Source organism: Microplitis demolitor, chromosome 5, assembly GCF_026212275.2.
Source record: "Microplitis demolitor isolate Queensland-Clemson2020A chromosome 5, iyMicDemo2.1a, whole genome shotgun sequence".
In the NCBI taxonomy this organism is placed as follows: Eukaryota; Metazoa; Arthropoda; class Insecta; order Hymenoptera; family Braconidae; genus Microplitis; species Microplitis demolitor.
This window is the reverse complement of record NC_068549.1, coordinates 1,364,498-1,392,069: the sequence shown is the minus strand read 5'-3', so window position 1 is coordinate 1,392,069 and position 27,572 is coordinate 1,364,498. Positions and strand designations below refer to the sequence as shown.

General features: G+C 34.4%; 1 protein-coding gene across 1 annotated transcript; it reads left to right on the top strand.

Annotated features, from left to right (window-relative positions):
• The first annotated feature begins 212 nt into the window (after positions 1 to 212).
• LOC103569285 (solute carrier organic anion transporter family member 74D) lies at positions 213 to 27,572 on the top strand. The gene is made up of 11 exons (XM_008546513.3): positions 213 to 1,219; positions 1,380 to 1,416; positions 17,754 to 18,133; positions 18,286 to 18,656; positions 18,904 to 19,133; positions 19,274 to 19,414; positions 19,492 to 19,614; positions 21,569 to 22,080; positions 22,148 to 22,409; positions 22,524 to 22,652; positions 22,901 to 27,572. The coding sequence occupies exons 3-11, from the start codon at positions 17,810 to 17,812 to the stop codon at positions 23,068 to 23,070; spliced, it is 2,262 nt and encodes a 753-aa protein (XP_008544735.1). The 5' UTR covers positions 213 to 1,219; positions 1,380 to 1,416; positions 17,754 to 17,809; the 3' UTR covers positions 23,071 to 27,572.

Sequence of the window (27,572 nt, the reverse complement as noted above, 5' to 3'; positions counted from 1 at the left end):
TAATTTTTCAAAATATTTTTTTATTCAAATTCATCGTTTAAAAAAAAAAAAATTAGACGTCGGCTGACTATAAATGTGAATGTAGCAGACATCAAATTTAAAATTATTAATAAACAGAGTTAATAATAAATAAAATAAAATTAAAAAAAATGCACATTTAAAAAATTTTAAAATTAATAAGCGCATTTTATACAAATATTATTTTTTAAATTATTTACTCTACTTATTTATAATTTTAAATTTGTCTGTCTGCTACATTCACACTCCTGGCTAACTTCAGTATTATTTTAAAAATTTTACTTTTTACGCGCGTTTAATATCAAAAACAATAGTTCAATTGCTAAATAGAGCAAATAAACATTACAAGTGCATACTAAGTTAAGTGTGATAGTATTGGCAGCCCTGACTCTAAACAAAATATTTGTATTTGGCTCCATTTCATTATTATCATTATCCGGAGTGAAGGATATCGATAACAGACGCGCAATTTTTATTTATCACGGTTAGTCATCGGAACAGTAAATAATAACGCGGTTGAATGAAAAAGTAAATTTCTGTTTAATGTTAAATATTTAATTAAATCGTAAATTCAAATGTCTTACGAGTGCTGCGGGAACGGGGGTACCGGAGGGGCATTTTTAAACTCCATTAAAAATTTTATTAAAAATTTAAATTACGTCTACCGGAATTTGAATAAAGATAACAGTGGTTTGAGTGTTGAGACAGACAGTGTGTTAATTACTGTATTTGTTGTTGTCTGCACAATAATATTAGGAATATGCTGGCGGTCGCGCCGTCGCGGTGAATCAAAACGCGCCGGTGATACCCGACGTAGTGCGAACCTGACGGTACCGGCGCGTGACGGCAACCTCGAGATGAAGGCTCAAGACGACGACGACACCCTGGTCACTTAAACTCCTCTAGTCTGGCTTTTAAATCTCAATGGCTGACCACTTGGACACTGGCCATTGCGGTTATCAATATTGATAATGATCAGTACTGTGGTCGCAGCTGCAATAACAAACACGAGTATGAGTATTTCAATAATAATAATAATAACAGTAACGAAATGAAGTAAAGTAATTTATATAAATGTGGATAACACAAGCAAAGTGAATGAACGGTCTCGATGGAAGTGAGTACTTTGGAGTGGGAGCAGTTGTAAGACAACTGATGTCTCGTTGCGACAAACAGCTGCTCGCCGAACAAGACCAACAAGGTAAATATGCGCGTGAAAGTTCGCATGTATTGGTGTGTAAGCATCTATGGATTTACGTACGTACGTACGTACTGTCTGTAATTACTGTTGCGTCAGTGATAATTGTCATTTAGTGGCTCTGTTACTCATTATTTATTAATTGTCATGTGTTTTATTGCAGATATTGACACACATCCTAATCCTACTCGACAAATGGGGTACGTATTTATTGTCATTTAAATACATACTTGTTACGCGCCTATTTACTACACGGAATAAAAAACATTTTTTATAATAATCACGGGTAATAGAAAAAATATTTTTTATTTTAAATTTACTAGCCACGATAATAAGTTGGTAGTAATTAATGATTTTTTCAATGAAAAATACCATTTTTGAATGATACTGAAATTAGTGACGTCTGAGAATTTTTTGATTTTTTCTAAAAAAAAAATATTTCAAAAAATTGCACCTGTAGTTTTTTTAATGTTCTACATGTGCATTTTTTTTTTTTTTTTTTTTTTTTTTGTAATTTATTATTTGAAAAAAAGTTCAAAAATTATTAATTGTCTGCTACCTTTAGGATCATATTTTAAATTAGTATTCAAAAATTTTTATTCATAAAAAAAAAAAATATTAATTTAGCCATCAGTAAAAGTAGTAAAATAATTATTTCATTTAACTACAGTAATTGAAATAATAAATCCCTCTAATTTAGCAGAACAAATGTGAGTAAGATGTTACCCATGACTAGAAATTTTGACTAATCACGAGTGGTTTTTTACTCGACAAAAAAAAAGGGATCAGGCATTTGGAGCGTTTATAGTTTGCTCATCCGTAGTCATTTTAACTGGCGTTTTTTTCCTTGACACGAGCAAAAAAAATCTCCACTGGAGCAAATGATATTTCGAGCATCATCCACTTTCTAACTGGCATATTAACTTCATAAATAATTTATAATTGCGTCAGTACGAAAAATACGCGACATTATCGTACGCGTCGACCGGCGTATATATATGTACACATATCTTATTGAATTAATCTTGAGAAATACAAATCGAATACACGATCACCGATACATATCTACAAGTCTATCAATTTCAATTTTATGCTGAATATTTTCTTTATCAACAACTCGACCGAGTTATGTCGATGAATTTATTTAGCATTCGTCTCTGGTAACGTAATAAATAAGAGCGAAAAAAAATATATACAATAAATAATAATAATAATAATAATAATAATAATAATAGCGATAGTTGATAGTGATAGAAGAAATAGAGTAGCTTAACTAATAACGATTGTATATCATGGCTCGAGTGGGGAATTAAGTGGATAGAAATGGAGGTGATAATGAAGATTGATGATGATATATCAAGAATATGACACATTGGTGAGATCTTAAATTAAAGGTAATTTCGCGATTAAAAAAAATAAGGGTCATTAATAAAAATGACGAGAAATTGCAACATATATATATGAATTTATTAACAAGTCAACTGGCCGATACATAAAAATATTAAACTTTTGTTCTCGTGACACTGCTCGAGATCATTTGTATCTATTACTCTATTTTATTCGCCTCTAGCCAGATGCTCTAGTCCATCTCGACTTGATTCCTTGTGAGAAAAAATTATCATAACAACAATAGTAATAAGAGTAATAACTACTTAAGCATCAGGATTGTGAGTAATGTTTCGTTTCCTTAGATGATTAATTATAAATGCTGATTTTTCAGAAAATTATGTAATGCTACTCATGCCAAATATATTCTTAGAAATATAAAACAAACATGGTGTGAGATCGATTGGGGTCTGAGCCGGTTAACTTGGGTATTAAATCCAGGAAACATCCTACAATTCCATAGTGTAGTACACGCATGCCCACTTCATCCTACACAGAAATAGCTTGATCTAATGGTCCTGGGAACAAGCTAACGTCTCATCTCGGCTATGACTGTACACCAGCAGCATCCCGAAACACAGAGATTAGCAACAGCGTAAGCTGTTCGCCATTATTACATTTTTCTGCGGCTATGGTGGTGGTAAGTTGGGCACATGGACGCATCTATTCAGCGAAAATGAAATGCCATGAAAATAGATCAAGTATGTGGATGTTGTGTTGCTGTGCAGCATCACATCACAGGCACACTGACGATGGCTGGTAGCAAGTGTACGCATGAAAACGGTGATGATGATGCAGTTGGCCTGAATAAAGGTCACTGGCCGACCTAGCTCCCTAGCTATCGTCGTGCGAGCTAGTCCAGCCTCTCGCCACCCACCGGGTATTGATTTTGTTAACCTTCTGTGCGGACACTACCCTTTCCAATCTCCAAAGGTACTTATATAGATGTAGCTGTATATCTATGTAGAATATCTATAATATCCACCATGCACGCCATACTTGTCGGAAAAAGAAAAAGAAAAAAAAATAGCTGAATCGTTACGCAACTAACCTCTACTCCATCACTCTCGCATTCTGCAGTACAGCTCTTTACTGCTAAATTATTTATATTGCGATTAGATCGCGTGAAAATGTTGGTTACGCGATATGCAATGACAGCTCAACAGAAAAAAGGGGTAGATTCGTATGCTGAATTTTAAATTGTCTACAAGAATAGTTGTACGCAACTAGGCGCATGAATTGCAATTCATTTATTCACCGCATGAAATCATGGATAAAAAAATATTCTATGAAAATTTATTACCCATTAAAATTCATTTAGAAAGGCTCTATTTGGATAAAAACGACCTCTATATTTAATTAATCGGCTGTCGATTGTGTTATGTACATATATATACACACATATACAAATATATATTCATATGTTAAATAATATATTGATGGGTGGACTGGCTGTATCTCAGGAGACTCATCACTGTGTTGGTGCAACGTATCTGTCTAAGTATGTACGTTGAGTTTTGCTCTTACGCGCTAAAGGCGTATCGGGCGCGAGGCCACCAGTGCATTGTCACCATCCCACACTTGACAACGAGGATACAACTCTGTGTGCTGATATACCAACACGCTCTACATATTACGTACATGATAGACACTCTGCGCATCTCTTCTCAATTGTCGACTTTTTTTCCCTGCTTTTCATTTTTACTCCAGCTTTCAAAGCCTTTTATTATCAAGCGAAAGCCTCATTTTCTCTAATCCCTTTTTATCAACCATGTGTCCATTGTTTTATGGCAACAATGATAATGCGGTATAATATTTCGGATTGAGATGACGATTAAATTATGATCGAGTCCGATGAGCCGATTGGCAAATGATGAGGATCAACAAGGAAAGAGCTTTACAATAGCTTAAACTCTGGAGGAATGAGGAAGTCTCGTGCATGCGACGACGACGACGACGACCACTGAATACTAAAAGTCTGGGTTACCAGTGAAGTGAATTAGCTGCACATCTTCATATTCACTTAACATTACATTCTCGCCCTGTTTATTTCCTTTACTTTTTTTTCGTAATAAATTTAAAATTCATGGAAAACATCTAAATTACACATAATGTCCATCTTATTCTATTTTAACTCTTGAGTTTGTCTTAAATAATTTTCCTACAAATGCAGATAATGATAGGCCTTTTTATCCATAATGATGTTTATAAATTTTTATTATTTTTTGGTCTTCCGGTAATCAGGACATAAATTGCTATTCAGGTTCTCGACAACGGATTACCATAAAAAATAACCGAGACTGAAATCACTAAAAGCGACTTTCTTTAAATAAAATATACAATTCATTTATTTATTTATTTATTTAATGTCAAATTTTAGTGGTTTATTTTTCCCAATCATATCATGCTTATGTTGCATGCTGATGATGATCTAAAAATAAAGTAAATGGAGATGGGACGGGAACAAGAGCAAAATCAAGATCTTAATCATGAAAAAGAGAAGGAGAAAAAAGAAGTGGATGTGATTTGCGGGTTCAATCGTAAAGACATGACATTGTAACTTTGACCCAACACTCGTACAATCACTCTGGGGCCAAGCAGGTGAATCAGAGAGTTAAGAGATCCGCCCTTGGCCCTCGACGGTCGTGATTTGCTTCGTTAAATCGATTGTGCTTCAATTTGGACCGCTGGCACGGTCTGCTCACCAATCAAAATCCAGTCCGCCAGCATTCGGGCCTTTTTATTTTTTATTCCACGTACTTATTTTATTTATTTTATATTTTTTTACTCTATTTTCACTATCGATGCCGATACTCGTGTTTTATTTTTTTTTCTACACCGTTTTTATTGTCAAATTTAATTAAATAGACTCAGTAGTAAGTGTTGCGAGAGCATCACATTAAAACTCACTGGATCACGTCTAGACAGATTAATGACGTCACGATACAAGGTCGACTGTCACTGCAGTTTATGAAAGAGCCTGATCATCACATCATCCAAATATATATACATATATATTAATAAATATCCTACTTACATCAGATTACTTCTGCTTCGTACAGAAAATATAAGCCAGTGTGTCTTCTCCATATCAGAAGTTAAAAGAAAGTAAAAACGTCATCGACATGCTCAAGAAAATTATTTTACACAGAAGAGCAAGTCGCCGCGGGATACCTGGATAAATTTATTTTATTAATTTTAATTACCATACAGAATTTATTTACAATTATTTTGAAATAATCTGTAATAATTTTTAATAAAAAAAAAAAAATATCCTGGGACTTTTTATTGCTGAATAAATAAATAAGATTTAAAATAAAATTTTTCCAGGTGCTTCGCTGTGCTCTGGACACTGAAATTCTTAATATGCAAAATTAATGAGGACGATAATGTTTAAAAAAAAAATTTTGAGGTACTCGTGCCCGGTTTTTGGAATTTCAACTCGCGATAAACATGAAAATGAATTGATTGTAAAAAAAAATATAAAAAGCTAAAGATAAATGGATAATTTAAGTGCCTGAAACGGTGAAATTTAAGACTTGTGAGAATAACATTTATAAATTCCGGATACGGGTCAGACTGGTGGCTGTACACACCATTGGTATCATAAATAATTCAATTGATTTGCAAGCAGAGCAACAGAACCCAACTGACAGTCATACAGCACGAACCGAGAAAAATAGAAGAAAAAATGGTGACAAAAGAGCCAGCGTTCCTGCACACACACAACAGCTGAATTGAATTTTTTAATATGAAGAGTATTCCCATACAATTTATTCTTTACAATCCACATTTTTTTTTATTTTGTTCAATAAATTATTTTTATTGTAATAAATGGTACGCAGTCGCACCATTGGGAAATTCGAAACTTATTACTGCCAGCGGTCAAGGCTGATTTACGTCTAGACTCGCAAGAGCTTAAAGTCTTATCAGTTTCAACAAAAATCCGCGCCAGAAAAATTTGAAAAATTTTTTCTCTGAAAAAATCCAGAAGATTTAGAAACAAGAAGAGGGGGAGGAAAATTAATCCCCTGGTGTGGTGATCCTCTTAAAATTTTTTAAAATGCCATCCGGAGCAACAGTCAAGACGTCACTGGGTAAATTGGGTCACCAAAAAAAATCTATATCTTCGTCGCCATAGTTTTAATTATGAAAAATTTTTTTTTCTGCAGGAATTTTTTTCCCTTTCCTCGAATGCATATCAGCAGCAAATAAAGTAACGATTATGCATCTATGGTGGTTTTATTAACCGCAATGTTTATCTCGAGCAAACGAATAAATTAGCGTAGAGTCAAACAAATTAGTTTTTATTATCTGTCGCGGTGGTCTGCTAGATTTCAATTGACATTTTTATAATAATTTTATAGGATAAATTACTCGCAAATTAATAAAAATTCAATGCACACAATAACTGTCTCTCTTAATTTGCGTTTTAAAAAAATTTAATAAACAACAATTTACTGGACAATTATTTTTCATCCCAAGTAAATAATTTTCTATTTCTCGAGTGAAAAAAAAGTAATATTGACATTCTTGGGTCTCCCCAGATAAATTGGCCGTTCAAGAAAGATTAAGTGCCCAAGCAGGTATAAGATTCTCATGTCTGAGTGTACACATACTTATACATATCTACAAAAGCATAGACAGCGGACACTTCATCTCTCAATCTCTCAACTCAGCTGACACTAAATTATTTTGAGTATGAATATAATTAATTTTATCAATATTTAAGTCTCATGAGCTTTTAGTTGCACATAAATCTATTGTCCGATCCGACAATATGAGTCTGTTTGACAGCCCACATATATATAACATATGTACATATTAAATAAAAGTGATGAGAGCAATAATATCTGCGAGTACACAGAGCAAGTGGACGTACATGAACTGATTACGATACCAAGACTTGCAAAGGGGAGAGAGAAAGAGATTAAAATGTAGGGTCGAAGTCAGTACAATGTGGGCCAGACGATAATAATAATTGTTAACCATTTCCTGGTATGTTACACTGCATTTAATTGATACAGAGAGACCGACACATTGTGCGTTGCTGCATCCAGGATCGACACTTGCTCCAGAGGCTCATTCGCACTGATTAAGTTCAATGATTATTTTTAAAACGTTTTATTTATAAACCCACTCAAAACATAATAGTGTCCAAGATTAGTCACTTACTGTCATTATTCTCAGCATCATCATCAGCAAGACTAAACTTAAACTACTGGAACCCAGCTAAGCACCATCACCATCACCAGCAAAAATTAAGTGTTGGTCTGCCGACGTTCCGTTTATCGTCAGTCAATAGATTCTGACGATGCCAGTAAGTATAACGGTAATCCAACTCACACATGACGGCTAAACCATACGAGCTAGCAAACCCATCAGCATTTCACCTCACCGTCACTCGCTGGTATATCAACGGGCCATCATATCTCAAACAGCCACGCACTGTATGGGCCCTGGCAGCTGAAGGCAACTACCGCTGAATCCTAACCAACATAGCAAATCATTATTGGTCATGGTCACTCTTCCTGCCGTGTCAAACAAATTTAATAGCTTGTGTGTTGTCCGTTTGCGGTAACATGGAATCGATTATTGAGACAAGATTGTGGTGAATAAAAAATAAAAACACGTGCCAAGTCACCACTGACAGTAGATATCTCGATAACATCAACTACCCTCATTATTCTGTTAATTTTACTGCCATTTGCTCAGCTGCTTCGTCACTTCCTGCTCCTGCTGGTATATGAGCTGGGAAAGTACTAATTTTACTTTTAATAACTTAAATCGCGCACTGACAATAAGTACGCACTTGGACTTTATGTACCTGGAAGTTATACGGGAGGAAAATAATCCATTTAGTAAATCATTCATCTAGCAATCCCATTATTCGACTGTCCATCGGGGGATATTTTATGGGACGAGGATGACTCGATGTTAGACAGATGGTTTTTAAAGAAACTATTTAAAAACCAGTCCCTGTGTCATATACGCTCTATTTTATACCCAACAGAACTCACCGGGGGTAAAAGGGAGAATAAAAAGTATAAATAAATGAATGAAAAAAAAAAAAAAAAAAAAAAAAAAAAAGAAGATGAAGGTGGGACATGGGAAAAAAAATATCAAGTGATGATAAAAAACGAGTTTTTGGGGGAGCTGAGAGTTTTCTCGGGATCGAAGGAGTCGTGGAGGGAAAATGGATGACGGGAATGCTGAGGAGTGGTGGCGATGGTGCATCAACGACTCGGTGCGCCGAGGATGCCGAATTCAGTAGGGCAGGAGGTGCGTATCGGAGTTAGGTGCTCGGTCCCGAGTTCAACGAGAACTTTATTCCCAGTTCGGGCTCGGGTTTGCTCAACGAGTTTATATATATATTTATATATACACGAGTGTGAGTCCTCGGGTAGTATCTCTGGCGATTCGGTTTCGTTTGACGTACACACCGCGGGTACACCAGACTCACCAGTATGACTCTCGCTTCAGTTGCGCGTGGAACGCGAAACCGTGAGCATCGATAGTGTGGCGGGGGGTATATTTATTCTGCGGTTGCTCATCCACTCCCGCATGCTTTCTCGTATCTATTTATTACATTCATTGCTGTATTTTTATTATTATTACTTTTTCTCTTGCATTTAAATCTATTAATAATTCTCGCTGAAAAATATTTATGGATAAACTTTGTAGCTCTTTTAAATTTTATGTCGTCACAGAATATTACTCAGTGAAAAAATTTGCCTTTCGTATTCTGTGATAATTTTATGACTTTTGCCATTTTATTATTATTTTTTTTTTTAATTAATTAATTAATTAACTAACTAATTAATTAATTATTATTACAAGAATAATTATTGAAAGCGATGCGGTCGATTGAAAAATAAAGTGATAAACTTTTAGCCGCAATAAAAAATATAAAATTTAGTAACCGGCAGTTGCTGGCTCACTAGCCTGCGAAAGACAAAACGGAAAAGAAGTGTTATCACTCTTGTGGTGTGTATGTGCTCCAAAAAGAGGAGATAACACAATCTGGGTAGTGTCGACTCAAGTCTACATTTGGCGCATCCAACAGTCGGGAGATACATGCATGTGCCTGTGCTCCAGACCGCGAGAACCGGCAGTCCCGCGACCCGAGGACGCAGCAATAAATCGCGGTAGCACCGGTCCCAATTTAAGCTCTTTCGCAAATTAAACTCGACTACTCCAATCACTGCCTATTAGTTGCGACTCTCTAGCAACAAAAATAAAAAAATTTTAAAACCCGCGTTAAATTAACTCGTGTAAATAAATATATGGAACAGTTGACAGAAACCGCCAAGTGACAGGTAATGTATACATTAATGTCAATCATTATTTATTGCCACAGTATGTTAAATCCACTGGTTCCGATACTCTTTATTTTTATTAATCATAAAAAAAAAAAAAAAAACAAAATTATTACATAAAATAATAATTATTAATTCACGATTACTTAATACCTTAATTTACAAATCCATACTCAGCCTTGTGTCAAATAATTTTGTTATTTATTTTGATCACTGCTGGTTATTTTAAATATTTTTTCACGGCTTTCTCTTGCTATTATTATTATTTATTATTTATTATATATTTTTTTCCTCTTCATTTGGGGAATCTTTTATTTTAAAAGTAAATCTTTATTTTTGACGGAATGATAATACACGCGATAAAATTTAACCGTTATAAGTATGTCCGAGAGCCGATTTTTTTTATGGTAATGACAAATTTAAATGAACCAATGAATATTCCTATTGGAGAAAGACACTTTCCAAGTTAAAATCTGCATCCACTGACAAATTTTTATTAATATATATGAGTATGTATATACGTTCGTATGTATATAGATTTTTTTTATAACTTTCCACTAAAATTAAAAGCGAAATCATGTCATAACATAAATTTATACATTTTCCTTCGCAGTATAAAAATATTCGTTAGCTAAAAAAAACAAACCAAATAAATAAATAAATAAGAGGATAAGTAGTCCAAAACAAAGTCCATGCTCGGTATAAATAATTGAATTAAATATTTATTTAATGCGTATATATGAATCGTCAATAATGTATAGACTGTACGTAACAAGTATATGTTTATTTATTTATTTTTTTATTTGAGATTACGATGCTTTTATTGCCTGAAATATATTTCAATAAAACATGTCCCCAATAAATTGGTGTGACAGCAAGCGAATATTAGTAAGTGATAAAATGGGTTATTGAGCTGCGAATATATTTTCGACCCCGAAATTAGAGTTCAAGGTCTCGCCGGGTACCCTGACCTTGCGACCCTCCAAGACGTCCGCTCATTGTAACCTTCACCACGTTCACATATCCCGCCTTAAATATATAATTGCCAAATTTAAGTCTCTATTCACCACTGATCCAATCCCTGTTGATAGATAAACGACCAATAAACTCTTCAAATAAATAAATAAATAAACTGCAAATAACTTTTGCTGGCGACTCAGATGAAAGTGATACAGTTCATAAAACGTAATTACAGGCTGTAAAAAAAACGGCAATTAAGAGAAAGAAAATAATGGAAAAGCAATCAAATGATATATAATGGCGTTTCATTTGATAGAAAGTAAATTCGACAGAATAATAATGGGAATCGTGAGAAATGAAGCTTTTTATTACATATGTATGTATATAAAGTAGGCGTGTGGTGCAAAAGATATATATCTCAAGGTATGTAGAACGTTGGATCATCGCGACCGAGAAACGCGGTGCGCGCGCGCGCGACCAAGCCAGTCCTCGTTGAAGGCGAAGGCTTAAAAAGCGAACACGATACACTTTTCCACTTTCTCTACGGCCGAGATGTTAAGCCCTGGAGACTTTACTTATATATACATATATATGTATACATATATATAGTCAGCGAATGGCAATCCCCGGGACACGAGCGATGCCGATTCGCAACTCTCAGTTTCATGTATACCGGGTGAACGTCAAAAGTTTCACTCTCAATAATAATAACTCATGATTAAGCGGTAACTCCTTTCTTATCCTTTTCATTAATGGCTCCTTATCATCCAGCTCATTATCATTATTACACACATAATTATAAATAAATATAATAACTTCCTATTAACGGAGTTAATTGACCAAAACGAGTGATGAATAACGCGATTAGTCCCAGCCAGCATGAATAATAAATTAAGCTGCCGATGATGATAATTACGACCATCATCATCATTAATAATAAATACACTTATATATAAATGTAACAATAAAATTGAGCACCACTGCGTATGTTCCCATTTCTCCTTAGCTTTTAGTGGTTGCTCGGTGAATCTGTGCGGTTGTATAACAGCAATGAAAGTACTTCTCGGTGAGTGCATACGTAGCGACTCATCTATGATCGACCGGCTCTATCTGGACTATATTACGCGGGAATTACGGCTCGTCTGCATACATTCTCTCTTGCAACTAGCCACTTATCCACCACTTTTGCTCGAGTTATCATTCCCTCTGGCCTACAATGCATTCTTCTTTCGTTCCCGTAGCTGACTTCCTCTACTCTTCCCACCAGCATTTGTACCATAGATCTAGTCCAGTGGCATGGGTCGTTATAAATTTTACCACCTAAACAATTGAATTAAATCCCGGGCACCAGGCAGCCTGCTCTGTACCAGGGATCCGGGGGTGTAGGGCATTACATTCTAGAGTACTTTATTCCTCCTCAAGTTATTTCTTCTATCCATTACCTTATCGATCCGTTCGAGCTTACGGGACGATGACTCCAAGCCGAGTCAGGTCGAGTGCTATTTACACTCACGGATTCGCGCATGAGCCCGCGAACTCTCGCACGTTGTCCTGGAACTCGGAGTTCAACTCCCGCAAATTATTAAACTTCTGGTTTAAAAAAAAAAAAAAAAAAAAAAAAAAAAAAAAAAACATTTTTCCCAGAAGCCGTCGATAATCATTTGGTGTTTGTTCAAAATTTTTCATCATCGCCATCAGGGTTCATTGTGCCCATCTATCTTACACACACACATGTATTTATACACACACCCATACATTATTACATATTTTGGCAGGAATATTTCCGAGACGAGTCGATGATCGATCCACCTTGAAAATCGTCCGACAGTTACATATGCCAAGGAACCTTTTACGTATGCTGCACGCATGATCCTAAATTTTTTTTTGTTCTTACTCACTCGGTCTTGGTACGGACGGAACACGCGGGTACGTATCTTACCAGCACATACGTCCCGTATATATTTTCTCAGTCCAAGCACCTTAGCAAGTTAGCATCTCCGCCTTATATTAAGAAAGACGAAGAATCGGACGGTGTATTAGTGATACAACCAGAGGATAGGAGATAGGATGGATGGACGTACACGTGTGTATAAGTAGATGTGTATAAAACAAGACGACGTCTGGCTGGTCCTCACTCGTTCCCTCTCTCTCAATCACCCCTTTGCTCGGTCATTCGTACACCTATACATGTGTGATTATCTTACTAAAGTGTGGACAAAAAGGAGGGGGGCCAAATAACTTTGAAAGGTAAACGACTTCCACGATGTGCGTGGCAGAGTCATGACGAAGCCACGTCCAAGAAATCCAGACTCCGTATTATAGTACCATACTCGTATATGTCTTCCTCCTTATCCTCTTTTTTAATTATATTAATATATATACATACATATACATATATTTTTTTTTCCTTTTTTTTATCACTGCCATTATAATTATAATTATTATTACTATTCAATACATACATATTTTAACACTTGTTGCGTCAAACAAGTGTTTTTTAATTGTCATATTTACCTACTTAAATTAGATGATTTATCGATTATGGCTGGATCAATTAACGATTATGAATTTTAAATAAATATTTATATATATTTTTTCATTTATAAACGCATGTACGCAATCGATTTAAATGTAAACTCAATATATATATTTATTTATTGATATGTCTCTTTCTACATAAATATGTTGCATATTCCGGTTTTCGGACAACATAATAATAAGACCCCGCATATGTGTTTATATATATATACATATATCTGTATATATTTATGAGAATAGTTGTAGCAATTTTAACAGGTGGATGGATAGCCCGGTATCTAAATAAATATTAGACGGCTTAAAACATTTACCATCATCATATTTAATGTCTTAAGTTTGCCCAAGTCGAAAGCTGCAGACACAACTGTACGGATAATTCATCAATGTCTTTATATTTATTTTTTATTTAAATAGCGTGTACGTATCGTTACACATAACCGATAAGTTTCGGTACACAATTCCTCACGATATATATATATATCTGGCTCCGAATTGTATAACTTATAAGTATACAAACACTCTGCTACATTGTTACCGAATTTATAACTATTCGGTTATATTATATCGAGGAAAAATTTATTAAGACGACAAACGACAGAAGGTCTGATCCTTATCGGGTAAATTTATCTAGCCTGTGTTAGTTTTTATTTTTCTTATCTATTTTATTTTGGAAACACTGAGCTGGAGTTTCTGCCGGTTATCGTATTGATAAATAAGTGATGAGTTTTTTTTTTTTTTAATTATTATTATTATTAAAAAAAAAAAACCTTGGCTGGGAAGTTGTTTGTCGCTTAAAAATTCGAGTAGTATAGAATTGTTTTAGACTGATTGAGACTCGTTCCGCGGTTCTGTTGCTCAATCACCGATATTTTTAGACCATTATGCGAATCCGTTAAAAAAGATTTGTTTTTTTATATATTTGCTGGTTAACATAAGCAAAAACACAAACAGCTGTTACGCAGGTAATACATAATACAATTTATAATTTATTTAAATAATTATTTGAAATTCCAGTCTAAGAAAAAAAGATGTCCTTTTGCCAGAGCAGAGGCTCGAAAATTTCCTCTACTCAGGTCTGTGTCACAGAAAGCAATAGGAAGCGTAGAGAGTAAGAATAATAAGAGAAAGAAAAGAAAGAACTGGCACCCGTTTCAAGGTGAATTTATAGAAGCCTCCAACTGAGTTAAATTATTTCTGGATAGGAGTCGAAACATCTTGCCATGTGCCCGTGGGCAAGTCGCTGAGCTAAGCGCTATAACGTCAGCTCAAAAAGGGCGTGCGTATTAAATTTATTTAAAAAATAAATTAACCAGTGAACTTTTGCTCTGAGACCGAGTCGTCTTTTATCGTCTTAGTCTGTCAGGATTAAAAAAAAAAAAAGTATAAATAAAATAAATGTTAGAATGCCGGTACGCGAGAATCGGGAGTCGGCCGCGGATTAAATGAGGATAGTTCGATAGGAATAGAGGGTAAAAGTACAGATAAAAATAAACATTAGCAACAGTAGCATGAGCAGTTGTAACAAATAAAGAAGTCAGAGTCAGAGTCAGAGTCAGAGGGATCTGAGGGACCAGGGGATAGAAATGGAAGGGCGGAACGAAGCAAGCGTGCGCGCCTTGAAGTAGGTCAGGTCTCAATGGTGGCCTACGACCACATATGCGGTACGTGTGTGTTTAAAGACACTACTGTATAATATGCACGAGCGCGCATTCACTCTCTTGTAATTTGTATATACATACTACTTTATATATATTTACATTAACATGTATATATATTATATTATATCAGTACACAGAGTTTACTTGTACAGTAATTTTCTATAAATGTACCGGCAAATACATCGACAATGGACAGATAGTTGGATGTAATAGTTGCGAGGTTGTTATTATCTTGTCTATAATGGGGACTGGACATCATTCAACTGCCTATTATACTATTTCACTTTAACGGTTTCGCTATTATTGCACACATACCTACATGTCCTGAGATAAAGTGACTCTGTCGTATGACGTGGATAAAACTTTTGCGGACGTGGGCAAAAAACACATCAGTCAGATGTCGGCTCTAGGTATGAAAAATAAATTAGCTCGTTGGACACCGGGAATAAAAATATATATATTTATTATTTTTAAGTAGTGGACTTTACATTTTAGTTGTCGGTTGCGCAAACTTGTGCAGAACGTATATTATTACGGAGGTCAGGGGGTCAGAGTTGGGTTAGATGGGGTCGCGTATAAACTATCGCTACATTGTCAAGCTATATAAGGAGTAGGCGAAATTAATAATAAAACAATTTAAACATATTTGTTTTAAATTGTTGCCGTAAATAAAATAAACTCGACATTTTTTTTTCCTCATACTTTCATTGATTTATATTATCGGATTATTTATATAAATAATAGGTCAACGGACCTGAATAAAATGACAACGTTGGAAAATTTATAATTACAGTTATCTAGCAACCGGTAATTATCCTTTGTCTATAACTATATTTAATTGCTATACTTATTACTTTTTAATTACACTATTTTATGTTCTTGTTTTTTAAAATTTTTATTTTTAAAAATGTGGATTCCCCATTTTTTGGGTCGTTGAAATTTAAAGTAATCTTATTTTTTTAATAAATATATGGAATACTACTTTATTATTTGTTTTTAAAAATGGAGAATGTAAATAGTTTTATATGTCCAGTGAATGCAATCCGGTTTTCGACCTCTATCAAGTGTCTCAATTATTAGTTTATATACTACTTTGGTATTAAACTTTATATTATTACTTTTGTGGGGTAACTATCATGTCAATATCTTAAAAAACTTGGTAATAACAATGATAATAAATATACTGATAGAGATAGGGTAGAAAATTGTCTAAGAAAATGTGAATTTCCGGTTGGTATTTAATATTTTATTGCTGTCGGTCAGGTCATATTTATACATAATCCTGTTGATATCGATAATAATAAATCGGAGCTTATATATATGTATATATATGTATGTATATATTTTCTATAAAACGTGGCGTGTTATTTGGCCAAAAAGATAAAATGCCGATTAAGGGAAAATGATTGTCGATAATTTGCGGTGGAAGCTCAAAATAATCTATTATTACATAGAATATGTATATGTTTATATATGTATGTATGTATTAAAGACTGGATACAAGCATTTATTTATAAAATTCAACGCAGTTGATAAAACGAGTACATCGTCCTTTACCTGAAAAAAAAAAAAAAATAATAATCTTGTGGTATAAAAGTATTTTTTAATATTTTTTTTTATTGGCCTACGATTGGAGGCTGATTATATAATAATAATAATAATAATAATAATAATAATAATAATAATAATAATAATAATAATAATAATAATAAAGTATGATCAATCGTTATCGAATTAAATGGGCTGTAAAATAAAAAAATAACTATTTTTTATTGGGTCAAAAAGAAGCTGTTAATCACCGGGTAATAAAGTTTGGCGAGGAAGGGGGTGAGAGAAAGACGAAAAATAAGAAAAAAGTTAAGTAAATACCCTGAGGAGAATTACATATTGTCCTTGATGTTACAATAACCTGGGACAGAGTGTATATAAATAGCGGTATCATTAATCGTCGATGTCGTTAGTTAATGCTTTGAACTGATATCGAGCATGTCCACGCGCTGACGTTCACTAAAATTTAAAAAAATACCTAGTGAGTATACGATAAAATAATGGTTGTAATTACTTACATTAAAACTTTTAAATGAAAATAAATGACAATGGTGACAATGAATCGCTGGTTTTTTATTTAAATTTGTTGCGATGATCGTGAAAGTGAAACGGGATTACTTTCTACTCTATTCGCGTGCATATCTGCATTCAGTGGGTGAGAAGGGAATTAGACGTCGAAGGAGAGACGAGTTAATAAGATAAAGAGCTGATGGGTGACGGATAATAATATGAGTAGGCTGTTGCACGTTTAGTTCGTCTGGTGGCTGGCATTGAGAAGCATTGCCAGGACAGGGTACAACAACAACTGACACTATAAACGTCCCAGTGGGACAGTGAAAGGCGACCTAGACCAAGTCCACGCCACCTGAACTAAACGCAACAACCTGATGTTACTCTACTCTTACATTTATATAAATATCTTGCTCTACTACTCGCCAGTTTCCAGTCTCTGTATATTTTCCCTCTCAGGACTAGGTAAGAGATCTCCATTGTCCTCGATCACTCGGTGGAGGTGGATGGGATTTCACTCTCAATTTACTTTCGATTTCTACTATAATTGCTTACTATCACTATCACTATTATTATTGCTATGGCTATTAATTTGTATGATTTTTTCTTTTGCTGCAGACTCAACGACTCAGGCAGACGATTAATCGAGTCCGAGGTACCTTCCAGGAGGAACAATGGCAGGCGAAGACACCCAAATAATTGCCAATGGGACCGTTAATGTCCTGACGATAATACCCAGTGAAAAAATGGCAAACGGCAACGTCGAGATGCACAATAAGTTGAACAACAACGGGACGATAAAAAACGGTAACGGCAAGGTCTTGGAAATAGCGATGGAAAATGGAAAACTTATCGCCGTCGGGGATGAAAAGTCAAACAGTCTCCACACTGAGTTCGATGACGCAGACGTCTCTTGCGGATGGGGACTTTTTAGGCCACGTTGGCTCCAGTATTTCGCCACGAAACAGGCCTTCTTGGTCGTCTTCTGTCTTACTTGGGTATGTTATCTTCTGGTAGACCAGTTTATTTGATTATAATTAGACGCCCGAAGCGGCGGATGAGGAAAAAAATTTTTATATAAATATGTAGGTGATTGACATAATTGGTTGCACAACGATTTAATTATTTTGTTATTCGTTTTTGTGCACAGGTGCTGCAAGGCATGTATTACACGTACTTTGTGTCAGTGATAACGACGATTGAGAAATTATTTCAAATCCAGTCTAAAACAACGGGTATAATTATGTCGGCGACGGAAATCGGGCAAATAGGATCCTCGCTCTTGCTAACTTACTACGGAGGTCAAGGACACAGACCCAAGTGGATCGCCTGGGGCATGATACTCTTCGCCGTGAGCTCTTTTACCTGCTCGATGCCCCATTTCATCTTCGGCGAACAGCTGATCGAGCAGAAAAAAACTCTATTCAGGATCAACACTGACTCCTCCGGCGACTCGGATCATGTTTCTTCTAGTCTTTGCAAACTACAGCCGTTTATTAATTCATCAATGGATCTCGACGGGTATGCCCGAGTCCTTTTCCTTTCATTCTTCTAAAATTTATATTTTTTTTATTTTTACAAAAATAACTTAAATCTGGCAAGGTCAGACATGATACGGGGTCCCGCATCCAATAGATTAATGCCTCAACTCACACATTTATTTCCGATATCTCCCGCGATGAAGATTTATTTATTTTTTTTCCACTCTCAGCGGCTTATCGCAGTTTAATTATTCAAAAGTTCTTACAGAAAAATATGTTTATTGTAGACTGAGTTCAACCACGAGTTTGCCGAACTTTGGCGCATCCTCAGACACTGAGTACTGCGAGGGCACTTTTCTCGATGAACAAAGGATCCAAACTAAAATAACGTCAATAGTCTTGGCGATTTTTTTCGTCTCTCTACTGGGAGTCGGAATGGGCCAAACAGCTGTCTACACACTTGGCATCCCCTACATAGACGACAATGTCGCCTCTCGAGAAAGTCCTTTGTACTTCGGTAAGTAACCAGTATCAACATCCCCCCAGGGCTTGTATAAATAAATAAATAAATAAATAAATAACTCATATAAATTTATCCCCCATTACCGAAATAGACACAAACGCCTGACCCTCATGAGTTTTCTATTTTTATTACAGCCATAACAATAGGAGTAAGAATTCTTGGTCCAGCGCTCGGATTTATTCTTGGCTCGCTCTGCACCATGCTCTACGCAGATCTGTCAGATAACCCGCAAATCACGCCTACCGATCCACGATGGGTTGGCGCTTGGTGGCTTGGTAAATGATTGAACTTACCAATAAATTTACAAACATGACTACTTAAGATTTTCTTTAATTATTAAAAATAATTCCAGGTCTCGTGCTGATATCCGCAATGCTGATGCTCGTCAGCGTCGCTATGTTCGCTTTCCCCTCGCGGCTGCCCTCCGGCAAATCCTCGCCCAAGACAGAAGACTCAACGAAGCCCAGTCTGAAAGGTACGTCGACATCCACACGTCCCCTCTATTTTTTAAACTCCATTAGATTTCCATTGTCATGTAAATCACAAAGTCTAGTGTCAAGGACAGGACACTAGCTCAGCCGATTAGATGTCTTACTCTTACCGCGTTTACACGGCACGCATACTCATCAGCTTATCGGTCCCAAGCCGGCTACTCTAGTACTGAGCCATGCCGAGAGATCTCCGATTCCAGCTACTCCATGTAGCATACGACATACAACATAATATACAATAAATGTTAATGTATACGTGTGCCCATTTCGTTCCAGTGTGAGTAAATAATAATGACTGACCGACTCGCGAACGGTAGAGCAAGTTCATGGTCACCGTGAGCCGAGAGTCGAGTAGAGCTGGAACTCAGGACCCTGATGAGGACACGTGTGTTCTCCAACGAAGGGGGACACACCAACTCTACTACCACGGCTACTAAATATTACACATTACGTTCCTCGTTAATGCTGTCAACTGTCTCACGCACGCCTTCAATACTTTGCACACCCACAAGACTCCTCCTCAATGTGGCTTTCGTTTGTTGCTAAAACAATATTTTTTTCTTTTTTACTAAACATCATACCATAAAATAAAATACGCTAAATCATTTTCATTGAGCCAATCGGCATTATTATTATTTAAATACTTAATGTTTGCCTAATTTGTGTGTCTACGATGATGTAATTTTTATATTCGCTATCTCAACTGAAATTACTACAACTATTACTACAACTGACAGCAAATACATCCGTCTCATTTTACACCGCAATTTTAAGCTCTCTCTTACACTACACACGATAATAATAATAATAACAATATATGTTCCTCTTATATTACTTATACTATCTTTCGTACTCTTCTTTTTCTTTCACCTTGTGGAGTCTATGGATCTATGCGGGGTTGCCAGCTTACGTTGACGAGTACGAGCATCACCACCACCATTACCATCACCACAAAACTAACATATTATACGACACGACACGACAGGAATTCTCCTTTGGACTTTGTCTATTACAATACTTGAGTCTAAACATATTGGAGTTAATAAAAAAAATTTTTAAAAATAAAATACTTGCGTAGGATTAACGTCCGTAGTACAATATAATTTATCTACCAAATTAATTCACTAAAAAAATTTTTATTGCCCATACGAGATTATAAAAAATGTTTATGTAACAGTATCTTGGAGCGCGACCCTGAGTCCGTTATCATTTATCATGCTAGTATATATATATGTATATATGTACATAATATTTACAATATTGATTGGGGTGTTTTGTAATAACAACTTTGACGATACTTAATTTTATTTAGAGGCAATAATTACGATATGATATGACAGTGTAGAGAGTGGGGCGAGATTGTGTGTGGGAGCTGACGGCACCGGTGACATGAACAAAACATTTTAAGTAATTTTAAACATAACAAATAATATTGTGATCTGGCAACTGTGTAAATAGCGACATTAAATCTATGAGCATGTAATGTACTGTAAGGATATTATATATGTTGCTTTTTAACCATACGAGTAAAGTACGGTCGGTGTTAGCATGTGTGCATACATCCACTCGAGCCAATTATTCTATAAATATAACTTATATGTTACTATACTAAGATTATCATACTTTACATATTACACTTGTAGTAATTAATAATTACTCAAATAATGACATTCCAGAGTAATTAATGTTTAGTTTTTAATTAACGACACCAGCTAACTACCAGCAGTTAACGGTAGCTGAGTAAAAAATTTATTGTTTTTAATTCTTATTCTCGGTGGAAAATTTTTATATTTTCAAGTTACACACTAATAAAATTTTCGGGTTTTTTTATTTATTTAATTTACTCGGAGTAAATTTTCGACAAAGTTTAAAAAAAATCTGGAACTGATCTGTAGTTTACTGGAGTTGCGAAAATTAACATCAATTTTTTCTGTCTAGATTTTCCGAAAGCAGTAAAAAGACTCCTGAAAAATGACATCCTGATGTTCAGAACAGCCAGCAGCGTTCTCCACATCCTCCCAATCGCCGGACTGTACACATTCTTGCCAAAATACCTGGAGACGCAATTCCGTCTCCCAGCGCACCATGCCAACATGATATCAGGAGTCGGCGGTATCCTGGTGATGGGTCTAGGAATAATAATAAGCGGGGTCTTCATCCTGCGAGTGAAGCCCAACGCCAGGTTCGTCGCCGCCTGGATAGCGTTCACCGCAGTGGTCTACGCCGTGGGCATGGGCACTCTGATGTTCATCGGGTGTCCCATGGACGACTTCGCCGGGTTGACGACCAACTCCGAGGGTGTCACCAGCTTCGAGTCCACGTGCGATGCCGACTGCGACTGTGCCCGCAGTAAATTCAGTCCCATCTGCGGCGCCGACAAAAAGACCTACTTCTCTGCTTGTCATGCCGCCTGTTCGAACTTCACTGAAGTCGACGGGAAAATATCCTCAGTGAGTCATTAATATTCTCGTAAAACTAATATCCCCAGCACCAGCAATAATTTTCCCAATTATTTAGTTCTACAACTGCCAATGTCTCGGACAAAACGAAACAGTAAACGCCGAGTTTGGTTTGTCCTCCGAAGAAATGAGCAAAGCAACGATGGGTTACTGTGATCTAGAGTGCAGTAACTTCTGGGTTTACATGATCCTGTTTTCATTGTTCGTCTTCATTCACTCGACAAGTGAAGTGGGGTCGATGCTTCTCATACTGCGGTGTGTTGATCCCCAGGACAAAGCAATGGCTCTGGGTCTCATACAGTTCGCGATAGGCTTATTTGGTGAGTATAATTAATTACTTATGTTAATTGTGTGTTAATAATTTTTATAACGACAACAACAGCAGCAACAACAACAATAATAATAATAATAATAATAATGATAATATCCCACAGGAAACGTTCCCTGTCCCATAGTGTACGGGGCCGTAGTGGATTCCGCATGCCTGGTTTGGGATAACTCCTGCGGTGAACGTGGCGCCTGTTGGCTCTACGACTCAAACATATTCAGGATGTTCTTTCACGGTACGTTCACCGGGTAAATTAGTCAGCGTAATGTCTGGCGGTTTTACGTTTACTTACACAATAACTTCGTTGATTTGTTCGAATCCCGTAGCTCGTTATTTATATACGGCCTAAGCAAAGTTTAACTGATGCTCTTTACAGTAAATCGTTTTTTTAAAACCGACTCCAGTACCTCAAACTATGTGGCGTACTAGGGGAATATCATCCGAGTCAGTCGGTAATTAATTAGATTTTTTGCTGTCTTGCAGGTACTACGGGTGGAATACTCATACTGGCATTTATTGTTGATCTCGTTGTGTGGTACAAAGCCGGAAGCATAAACTTTGTTGACGAGCAGACGGGTCAGGAAGGTTCTGCCGAAGAAATGACGACTCTTAAACCTCAGGATGGGCAAACTGTTGACAACGATTACCTTTAAAAGGTTTTTTACATTTTATCTGCTCAACCGGAATCGAATTAGAGGATGGGAATGACAGTTGAGGTAAAGAAGAAAATTAACAACAAGATTAACTATTTTTTTTTAGGCATAATAGCTAACAGGATGCCTAATATACATATATCTATATATATTTTCCGAGAACATGCTCGTAATATATAAGGAAATATAAATATATATAAAAGTGCGTGCGAACTTAATCTTCAAGGAAATATATTAATTATTTTCGTAGACGCTACATCGATTATAAGCTAATACAATACTGATGAGTCTTGTTTATCATTAATTATAGGCTAAGTATTTTGCCATAACTAAGGCGTAGATGAAGGAAATTGCATAATATATGTATTAGATATAATTTTTCATAAGTGACAATGAAAACGAAAAGGGAGTAAGCTCGTGAATAGGCAATATTTTATATATACATGGAGAAATTTACGGTAACAGTTACAATATATCATGGGAATGGTCCCCATATCATGTGATAACATTCCTATCTATGTGGGTTTCATTTCTGTGTGATATAGGAATAGTTTCTATTAAATTATGGTAATAATTCCTGTCATAATGGTAATAATTTCCATGTACTATGATAATAATTACCATGCTATTAAGGTAATTTATATTAGAATTTTATGGTAAAAATTACCGCGAAATTTAGAAATTCTTCATACTACGGTAATAATTATCATAATGTAATAATAATAATAATTACCATAACTTTACAGTAATAATTACCGTGATATAATAGTAATTGTAAGCAAATATTATGGTACCGATTACTATGACATTGAGAAATTCATCATATTACAGTAATAATTACCATGATAATATAGTAATTTTTACCGTAGTGCAACAATTACCTTGACATTTATAAATTGATATTACGGTAATAGTTACCATGATATTATAGTAATGGTTACCATAATATTATGAGAACAAGTACTATAAGTATGGTAATCATTACCATAATTTAATTACCATACGACATAAGAACTTTTACTACAATAATAGGAACTGTTCCCGTAGTTATGGAAACTTTTCTAAAAATGATGGATGCCTATCCCATATTTCCAAGTAATTATTACCATAACATAATGGAATGATACTTCATAAATGTACTAGTAACAGTTACCATTATTTTCTCTCTGTGTATATATATCTAATATATAAATATTTTATTTTCCTGCCTAATGTAACGGTGCTACCTACGAAGAATACGATAATCGGTAGCAATTATGTATGGTTGGATGGTTTAAAATCGAATTATCTTTGCTAAATTTATTCAAAATTTTGGTATCGCCGTCCAATTAACTTACGTATGATTAACCATCACAGTGTTGACACGGATGATGAATGGTCGACAATAGTGTTGACAAATGTCGTGAGAATGAAGAGTTGAATTATTGATGAATTCAATAATTAATAAATTAGATAACAGATTCGTGTGATTAAATAACCTGACAGTTTAAATATTTTTAGATAAATTTGACCGGTGATTAATAAGCTGACAACCAGGTGAGAAATCAAGAAAGTTTGAGCAAAGTTATTAATAATAATTAGTGTGACAATAATGAGCCCAGTACAGTTTATTATTTTGACGGCCCGGACTAAGATAGTTTAATTGATGGCGGAAATTTTGAATTATTAGTTTGCTCTCTGTTCAAACAATCCAGCAGATTTTTACTTTAAAAATTAATGTCGAAATTTACATTTTTATCATTTTCAGGGTTTTGTTATTAAATTACATAAGAATTATTAAACAGTAAGACATTTTCATACTTATCAATTGTCTTCGTTGAGTCTTATCAAAATAAATAATTAAAAAATTTGGATTCAAATTTAAATTTAATTTTAATACGTTTCGATAAAATTCTGTGATTTTCTTTGAGTTCTACGAATTTTTTCCCGGGGAAATTTTTATAAAAATTCAAAAATTAGGAATCAGCAACTTGGATATTTTAAACAGAAATATATGAGCCCAGTAAATTATTTCGGGTCAGCTCTGCATACAAGGAATAAATAAAAAAATAAATAATAACGATAAGTAGTAATACGAAAAATAAAAGAGTCGTATTTTAATATGATATACTTTACAAATGACTTGAGTCAATGTCTTTTAAATAACTAATTAAATTAATTTACGTACATACATTAAACGTGTATATTTATAGCTGAAAATCAGCGAACCTTCGAAATAAGCTAAGCTCTCGATAAAATATATACTTATATTTACACATATATTTCCAGTTAAATAAGTAGACACATAATCGTTGACATGAAACTATAGCAATTACGCTCATGTAAAATTTTTATTTTTATAATTGTAATTAAAATTACCCAGTTAGAGCTCTCGAGCCTTACGTAGAATAGGATCTCTGGTTAAATAAATCTTCTCGATACGCAGGCATAAATAATAAATAAATAAATAAATAAGGAAACTTTAGATTCCAAGTACCGGAAATAACAAACCGTTGTTATGTTTTACTTTGAAGAGATTAAGCTCACGCCGAGACTGAAAGTGTTTATGGCTCGAAAAATATCAACATATAACTAACTATTTTCTATGCTCATTACAAATAATAATAAATAATATAAGTAATAATAAATAATAATAAATAATGATATAGTAATAATAAGACGTACAAATCCCCGAGTATTTTCTCACAGAGTATAACGGGAATAAAAGAGCAATTGAGTTAAATTACTTGTACAATGTATGAAATAAAAAATTTTTAAAAATATAAAAAAAAGCATAAACACATCACGAGCGGTCTAAAAGTGACTTTCTCTTCCTTTAATTGTTGTTAATGTTGTTGTTGTTCATTAAAAGCCAATGACGATTATTTTTAAAAGTATAAATCCACTTGTGATTAATAAAAAGGTGATTGGTGGTTAAATTACACAGCAGGCTGCTCATCATGCATACAGTATATGAAATTTTAAATAATAATAATTATTAATATAATGAAAAAATAAATAAATAAATCGGGTGACCGGTCCAGTTAATGAACACGGTTAGTAAATTAACATTATTTCACTTTTACCTTAAGTATAAGATCTAGTACTAGACTAGAGACCTAATACCCAATCAGGGAACTAGTACTCGGTCGGGTATTGAGTCAAATTTCGAAGTTCACAGTAACAAACCTCTGAAATATTTTTATAACGATTTTTTTTCATGGGTAATTACAAAAAAAAAATTACTCGATTGCTATTTAATTGTAAACTTCTAATACTACTTTAATTTGGTTACATTCTTATATATTTAAATGTTCAAAAATATGAGGCTTCATTTACTGGCTCGGTCACCCCATAAAAAAAAAACACACAAATATAAATAAAAATATCTCTTTCCGCACTTGTAAATAAAAGAGTACAATACTATTACCAAATTAAAACCCCGATATCATGTGAGATTGACTTGCGGAACCGAACTTTGATCATATTTACAATAAAATTTTTTATCTTTTTAATTAATTAAACTCAAGACTAATTACCACTGCCAGTTTTATAATTTTTTTACTTATACATCTTGCATTTCAAACAACACTGTTAATTATGAAAGAGACTTTAAAAGGAAATTAAATTTTGAAAAGGTTCCGCGGAAAGGTTTCGCAGATATTTCAATTTTTACGTAGAGACAAAACAATCTATTAAATTTACTTACAAAGAGATCAATTATATTAAAAATATATATATATATATATAATATCACGATCATACTATTTTATATACTTTATAAGATTAATTGAGGAAAAAATATAAAATGCGACCTTAAACGCTGATTTCACGTAATTAATTTTAAAAAACTAATTATCTAGTTAATTATAACTGCTAGTCTCTAAATAATATATAAATATATATTACTTATGAAATTTTTAAGCTAAACGAGTGTATGGAGGGAAAAAAAATGAGAGAAAGTTAGAGAATGCAATATATGGTGATAAGCAAAGTACATATATATGTCTATATAAATATATATGAGGGTGAATCAAAAATAATGAATTTTTAAATTTCCCGGTAACCCAATAATTTTCTCTGGATTTTTTGGTCCAGGATCGAAAAAAATAATTTTTTTAAAAACTGCACGCATATTTTTGAAAAAAATTCAATGCGCGCCAAAAAAAGTCCGAGACATTAAAGCGCAATCTTTGATAATTCAAAAATTCCCGGGCTTAGAATTCAAATTTATTTGAAATTTCTTACGCGCGTGACTGTGAAGTGAAAAAAATACAAAATTTTCGTACAAAAATTTGCAGACTCTGCAAGAATTTTTTTGGCAATTAATTTCCGTTAAACAAAGTCGATTATTTTGGCACACTCTCATATATATAAATACTATTATATTAATTTTTTTTAACGATAAAAGATGAATTATTTCTATTTGTTTTATAAAGCAATTATTGATTCCTGTACATATATTATTATATTATATTAATTTTATTACAATGTAATAGTTATGATTTTAGTAAAAAAAAAAA

Coding starts and splice junctions, on each gene's coding strand:
- LOC103569285 (XM_008546513.3), top strand. CDS start 17,810: ATGGCAGGCGAAGACACCCAAATAATTGCCAATGGGACCGTTAATGTC. Junction 18,134..18,285: donor TCGTCTTCTGTCTTACTTGG/GTATGTTATCTT, acceptor TTTTGTGCACAG/GTGCTGCAAGGCATGTATTA. Junction 22,410..22,523: donor GTTCGCGATAGGCTTATTTG/GTGAGTATAATT, acceptor AATATCCCACAG/GAAACGTTCCCTGTCCCATA.